The following is a 7,547-nucleotide window of genomic DNA, read 5'->3' on the forward strand; positions in this document are numbered from 1 at the left end:
TCTATCATTTATTTATCAGATATAAGGAGCATTATCCTTAAGAGGTAAGGGAATACATTTAAGATTATAAACTATCATTCTTCAGTAACAAGAATGTCAACTTCCATAAAACTAACGCTATCAGTACTAGAAGAAACACATTACACCTTTATGTGTAAATTTTACTCACTTATGGAGAAGGAATAAGGAACCATTTGTAAGACGATTTGAGCTAATGAAAGGGTGAAGGTCAAGAAGAAATTAAATAAACTCGCTTTGTTTTTTGTTTGCTTGGTTTTTTTTTGTTGTTGTTGTTTTTGCCAGTGCTGGGATTTGGGACTCAGGGCCTGAGCACTGTCCCTGGCTTCCTTTTGCTCAAGGCTAGCACTCTACCTCTTGAGCCACAGCACCCCTTCCGGGTTTTTCTGTTTGTGTGGTGCTGAGGGCTTCATGCATGCTAGGCAAGCACTCTACCGCTAAACCACATTCTCAGCGCCCTAAAACTAGCTTTGAAAAACACTGTTTAGACAGTTTAACAAAAGGAATACCAAGAAGCTGAAAAATATTTTGTCTAAAGAAGGTAGGAATAAGAGCTAGAGAAATGGCAGGTACAGTCATAATACTCAATGAACATATGTGAAAATGGAACTAGGAAATTTGAGAAGATGGGTGGGGATAAGATAGATGGAGGAAAGAATGATGGAAGAGGTGACAAGGATTAAGGTACATTATACACACAAATGAACAAGTTAAATTGAAACTCCTTTTTATAACAAAGATAAAAAATAGTTGTTTCGATCTTATGCTTCGTGTAATAAACACTGTTAAAAAGATGTATTTTGTTAATTGAAATCAAAGTTGATGTGGATGCCTGGTAAATATTTATGTGGCAAAAGATCTGATATTACAAATTAGCATGGAAGTGTGAGGCTAGCCATGTAAGAATCTAGGACTACATTTATCCTAATTTCATTTTCTGTTAAGTCCTGCTAGTTTTCAACTGGCTTACTTTGTGAGGATTTTCTGTTAGTCTGTAGGAGTATTCCAATAGAAGTTATTCAGATTTCATATGACTATGTGTTCTCAGAATTATCAAGGGAACTGATTGTGATGTAGACTTGTTGCAATATAATTTCTTTATAAGGAGTTAGGCAACTGATAATTGGCTAAATAATCCTGTTCTGAGATCACAGTGTGCTTTACTGGGAAAATAATTTTCTCTTTAGAAAGTTACAGTGATTTTAGTAGCTAAACCACTGGTTCATAGGAGTTTTTGTCCTAAACCCACAGTGTGGAGAGGGTGCTATACTCTAAATAACTAGCAAATTACTTTTGTTTTAGTTTCAGTAGAAAGTAAAACAAAAAGTTATATGGTTCAAGTAAATGTTATCAATGTTCAATAAAAATGATTAAAGATTAAAACCTGCCCAATCCTGGGTAAGGAAAAAGTAAAAATAAGGGTACAGTTTTGTCCTTTGGTCACCCTATAGATGCATAATGCATTTTCTATGGAACTCAAAAGTCAGGGCAGCATGATTTGAAAAACCACCAGTAAATTATATACATCAGTAGAGTAAGTGTCCAAAAACATAACATCCTAGTCGTTCTATTAGCAATTTGTGGTAATGAACTTCTGTGGGCCTAAATTTCCTCATCTGTGAAACGAGTAGATTTAACTAGGTCTTTTCCAGCTCAAATATTCAAGACAACTATTAGCAACTGTAGGTAAATCTCAAAACTTTGCAACTGTGTAGTCCACAGCAACATTATATGCTTACTGAAGAGTAAAATTTTATGCCTACCTCAAAATTCTGTCATTTTTAACCTTAAAAATGTTACAAAAATCTTGTGTTGAGTGCTTGCCTAACACAAGGCCATGTCCTTAATCCAGCACTGGATCAAAAAAGTTGAGATTGCAACATAAATTACCCTGTTTAAAGCAATGTTAATATTCCTTTCTTTCTCAAATAGTGGTATTTCATTGAGTCAACCTGGCAAACATTGAGTACTCATTACCTGACAGGCACTTGAGTATGGAGGAATGAAAGGATCACAAAAGAAAGTTAGCAACATTCCCTTTCCAATACAAAGGCAATCAGTTCTTAACAAATAGGGTCTTTCCAATAGAACCTTACACTGCAAAGATGTTGCTTTCTTTCTAAACAATAGGGACAATAGGGTGGGTGCTACACAGGAACATTTGATAAGCAAGTAAAATGTGAGGGGGCACAGCAAGAGAGCTGTGTATCTAAAAATTGGGATATTTTTCTAAGCACAATAGCTTTGTTGCAACTGATTTCTGATGAACTTTAGTACAGTATTTAATTTCATAGAGTACAAAAGGTTTTGCTTTTCTAAATACCAAAGTATCTCTTAAGCAAAAATTACAATGCCTGAATGTTTACTGTTTACTGGGGATGGTTTTAGGGTCAAGAGAAGGGTTACCATGATGCCTTTGAGGACTTGGTAAGGAATGGTGGGAGGCCCATCCCCTCTGGACTTAACAAATCCTTTGACAGTTGATGCCTGGCAAGTCTTGGGGCTCCCTCCCTTTGTTACTGGTAGATCTCCCAGCTCAACTCCGCATTGTACCCCTACTCACTCTACTACTCCAAGATGGAGCCTACATACACTACTCCCTCTAGAGATGGGCAACCTTCATGTACCCCACCCAACTGTTGATGAGGCCTGTTGTGCTCATGGGCCACAACCACACTAACCTACCAACCCACCAACCCACATCACCTTCCAAGGAACTGGCCAGTCACCACTAGGCCCCACCCTTCTCCAGAGCGTACCCAATGGGTGGAGCCGAAGCTGCGGGTGGGCGGGGACTGAGGCAGGCACATTTAAAGAACGGCCGCGGCGAGAGGAAGCGAGAGAGGAGAAGAAAGAGAGGCTGGGGGAGGGGAGGTGCGAGGCGCCGTCCAATGACAAAGCCCCGGGGTGGGCGCCAGCCGCCATTTTGAGCCGGGCGGCAGGAAATCCACTGCGTCCTCCGCCCTCGGAGAGAGGGGAGGGGCGGGGGCGGCGGCGGCTGCGAGAAAAGTAGCGAGGGAGCGAGAGACGCGCCGGGCGAGAGGCGCCCGCAGCGGCTGTCGCCGCGGAGCTCGACGCGGACGCGAGACCGAAGACGGCAGCAGCGGCCCCGCGAGTGCGGCGGGCGGCTCCGAGCGGCCTCCGATGCGGCGCAACGTGAAGAGGCGGCGGCGCCCGCCCCGGGCCGCCTGGGGCGGCGGCGGTGGCGGCGGCGGCGGCGGCGGCGGCAGCCCCGAGGCGGGCGGCGGCGCGGGGCCCGAGGCGCGGGAGGAGAAGGTGGTGTACTCGCGCTCGCAACTGTCTCTGGCCGACAGCACCAAGGCTCTGGGCGACGCCTTCAAGCTGTTCATGCCTAGCAGCACGGAGTTCATGAGCTCCGAGGCGGAGCTCTGGAGCTTCCTGTGCAGCCTCAAGCACCAGTTCTCCCCGCACATCCTGCGCAGCAAGGACGTCTATGGCTACTCCTCCTGCCGGGCCCTGGTTCCCGACCCCACAGAGCCCCCCGCCGCCCGCAGCCGCCCGCGCCGGCCCGGCCCGCGCGCCGCGGCCAGGAGGAGGCGCCGTGGAGTCCGCGCGGCCCCCGCGGCCCGGAAGAGGCCCAGACCGCCGCCTGCTCCCGGGGAGTCGGGCCCCGCCCGGCCCGTGGAGCCTGGACCCTGCAGCTTCGGGGGTCGCAGCCTGGAGGAGATCTGGAGGGCGGCCACTCCGACGCTGGTCTCCTTCCCCACCATCCGCGTCGGCGAAGACGTATGGGAAGAGCGCAGCCTGGCGGCGGCGCGGCGCCGAGCGCGCCTAGTCCTGCGCGTGGACCTGGAACCCGTGGTGAGGCTGCGCCGCTTCCCGGTGTCGCGGGCGTAAGGGGACGCGGGTGACCCGCGCCGCCCCGGCCCCGCAGAGACGGACAAACGTCAGTCGAGTGTTTACAGAACGGGCCCGCACCAGGTCCTCCGAGCACTTTACAAGACCTAGCCCCCGAGGGCTCGTCCCGCTCTGCGCCCCGGGACGTGGGGGGTCCGGGACCGGTGTGCGTCCTCGGCCGCCTCCGGCACCGCGTCTGCGGGAGGAGGAGCCGGCCGGACCCGCGGGGGAGGGCCCTTGGCTTCCTGACCCCAGATTGAGACGTCTCCAGGACTACAGGGGCGGGCAGACCCGGTTTCCCCCTTTTGGACTCTACCTCACTGGTCTGGAAGTCCTCCGAAGAAAGTCATTCTTTTTTTTTTTTTTCTTTTCTTGTTCTTCCAAAGGCATTTGTCGTCGTGTGCTAGTGTTAAAAAAAAAAAAAGCCACAATTTGACTTACTCGTTCTCCTCCCCTGACTGCCGCCACCCTTCTCTCTGGATGGAAGATCCGATATGTTTTGTGCTGGTGGATTAGTTTGTGCTCAGGGTATTCTGAATTTCACTCGTTTTGCTAAATTTATTATTATTCTCCTGGATTCCAAAGCCTTGATCAAGGATATTTTCTAAGAGTTTCAAGTGTGTGACTGATGGGAGTGCAAGGATTTCTATGAATCCAGTGACTTTTTCAAAAGAGACGCAGAAGTATAACTTTAAACGTTTATATAAGGGTTTTCTCATGTATGTTGCTATTTACTGAGCTTCTAAACAAAATGGTAGAATACCGTTCTTGAGTTTTGTTTAGGAAAAATTGACTTGTCAGATTCTTTAATTGAATAAAATTTAATGTGTTTGGAACCACATCGCTTGTGCTCAAAAGTGAATTGTGAACATCTGGCGTTGGTGACAGGAATGAGTGGAATCCATTTGGAGTTACTTTGGCCTCGTGTCTCGGTCTAACATAAAAATCCTGGAATGTTCAAGGGAAGATATTGTAAAATGGAAGTTGCATTAGAGAGATCACTGTCAACATAGAATAAAGAGATAAGCGGAATACCCATTAGTGAATTCTCAGAATGGATAATAATCTACAGGGAGGGGTGGGGGCATTTCTTGATATCAAATAACTGGTTGAAGTTACTGTGGACAACATAGGTATTTTTTTTTTTTTTTGCTTTTGGATACCAAGAAATGCCCGGACTACTATTCATTGCCTTTATGAACTTCATGACAATTCATTGCTTTCGTCCTGTGAATTTTTTTTAAGTCATCTTTCCATTTATAATTATGCTTGCAGTCTTTGACAACTAAAGGCCACAGGAATCAAATAGGGAGCTACACATAGCACTGACCCTTCTTTTATAGTAGTGTGTATACCATACAGCCCAGTGTGGAATTCTTGATTAATTCAAGTGCCTTTGGTCGTTGGTGGCAGCAAGACTTAATGGTTTTTAGCCAGTGGTGCCACAGACACCTTTTACCGCAATACCTAAAGGGTCAAGTGTTTTTGTGCTACTAGTATTTCAAATTTAAGTATTCTGCCATGGAATGATCCATACTGGGCTGGAACTTGACATATTAAATCCTCAGTGCTAAAGTTTTTGTGAGCTTGGCAGCTTCTTGGGAGAATGAGTTCCTCTTTGACCCTTATGACCCTGGAATTCAAATGGCAAAGCTTTCTGAAATGATTATTTTAAATTTAATAGTCCATAGTGTTGTGACTTAATTTCAGTGTTGTTTTGTAAAAACAATTATATATATATATATACATATATGACTTTATGCCAGTTTCCCAATAAGCCTAATCTTTATACTCAATACATTGTTACAAATGCTGTCACATGAATAAATAAAAAGTAAATAACTAGAAGGAGAGAGTTAAATTATAGTTGTGTGATGGGAAGCTAAGACATACTCTATCAGTCTTTAGCCTCCTTGCCAAATGTATTTCAGATACATAGGATTTTATTTCCCCAAAATATATTGTTTTATAGTTAACCCAGCACCTGAATTTGTACCACTACACTGTTGTACAGTTTTATAATAGTTGAAAACAAATCCAATGGCCATATTAAAATGTAATTTCAATGTGTAGCTTATCTTGTTTCCCAGAGGATTTTGAAATTAGACTTAGCTGAGAGAATAACTTTTCTCTGCACACAACTAAAACAACCCAGTGACACCTTGCATTTATTTTAACAGACTCTTGACAGTATTTTTCTTATGCCTTGTTACTTTGGTGCACTTGAACTCATGTAAATGATTCCTTGGTTTCTTTGCGCTGATGTCAGTTTGGATCTGATTGCCTGTCTGAATTTAATATGGCTCTTCTGGGCTACTAAAATGTTATGCCATTTCTAGTTTGTGGAGTAAGATGTAAAAAAACAAAATAAGAAACTTTATTTTTGTCAAGTTTTCTTCAGCAAAACGTGACAACTCCTAAAATGTGAAGAAAAACACCTAATACAGATGGCTAATGAACTAATAGAGTGAAAGTTTTGTATGGGTACCTTTGGACAGAATGTGAAAAGAAACTTGGCATAGTGGCCTTTATTGTGAGGCATCCATTATTGTCCTATAAAGTGAATCTGTAGCTTAGTTTGTGTATAGTTTTTCAAGAAATCTCATCACTTCTCTCATTTTCTCTTATATCTTATATGGCACAAGTAGAGAGGGACATCTAGGAGAAAAATCTATTATCAGCCTATGCTTTCACTTAATGTTTGACTTTGAATGCCTAAATGTGGTGACTGGCACCTGACATAATCTTTTGAGATCCTTGATGTCATTTTTACCTTCCTCTCTGTCAACCAGCAGTTTTTACTTTGTTAATAACATGATAGCAAGCTTCATTGTTGATAGTGTGAGGTGTTGCTGTTGTGGGGTGTGTTATTTTGTCTTAAGTTTGAATACACTATTGGACAAGTATAACAAGCTGGTGGCTAATACCGACTGATTTGCTATGTGCAAATGATAGTGCTATTTTTCAGAAATCTCCAGTAAAAATTTAAATTTTTTTAATACAAATTTGAACAATTTTGAACACAATTTTTTTCTTTAAGGGTTGCCACAGCATTCTTTAAATAGGTGATTTTTAGTGAACATATATATATATGCCTAACATTTACTTTATTGGTATGTTAAAATATTTTTTAATAAACTGTTATGTCTTAAGTGCATTAGAAAGCAATTGTTTGTAGTGGAACTCTGAAGTGTTTCTCTGGATGATTTAATGTGCATATGATTGTGCTTTGCTTTTTAACTTATTAACTGTAAATAAATTTTAGAGAATACAGTGTCTAGTTTTTCTACTGATGCTGAAATTTTTTGAAGTGAGATTTTATGTTTGCATGTGAATGAGAAAACTTAATTTACAGTTGGATAAATTTTTACTTTTTGTGAACTTTAAACTCTTGAAAATCTCAATGTGTGTTTTGTATTGTGTTGGAAGTCTGTGTTCTGTCAATTCTTTAATTATCTCATGAATTTCTTGGATGGTGTTTCAAACCTACACCATTACCAAGCTAGTAGCAGTAATCCCTGTTAAGAATACATCAATATTTAGGGCTTTGATTCCTCATCCCACCCCACCCAAGCCCATATGTAGTGACACTTACAGATCTAAGATCTCATTATTTTATACTGATAGTCTATATGATTACTGAGATCGAATTAGTTTGTATGAAGTTTGTG

At 42.8% G+C, this 7,547-nt stretch overlaps 1 protein-coding gene across 1 annotated transcript; it reads left to right on the plus strand.

Annotated features, from left to right (window-relative positions):
• The first annotated feature begins 972 nt into the window (after positions 1–972).
• Positions 973–7,147, plus strand: Ccdc71l (coiled-coil domain containing 71 like). Its single transcript, XM_048339816.1, has one exon. It carries the CDS (start codon positions 3,163–3,165, stop codon positions 3,874–3,876), a length of 714 nt encoding a protein of 237 aa, XP_048195773.1. The 5' UTR covers positions 973–3,162; the 3' UTR covers positions 3,877–7,147.
• Positions 7,148–7,547: the final 400 nt, after the last annotated feature.

The sequence above is a fragment of the Perognathus longimembris genome, chromosome 2 (genome assembly GCF_023159225.1).
Source record: "Perognathus longimembris pacificus isolate PPM17 chromosome 2, ASM2315922v1, whole genome shotgun sequence".
NCBI lineage: Eukaryota > Metazoa > Chordata > Mammalia > Rodentia > Heteromyidae > Perognathus > Perognathus longimembris.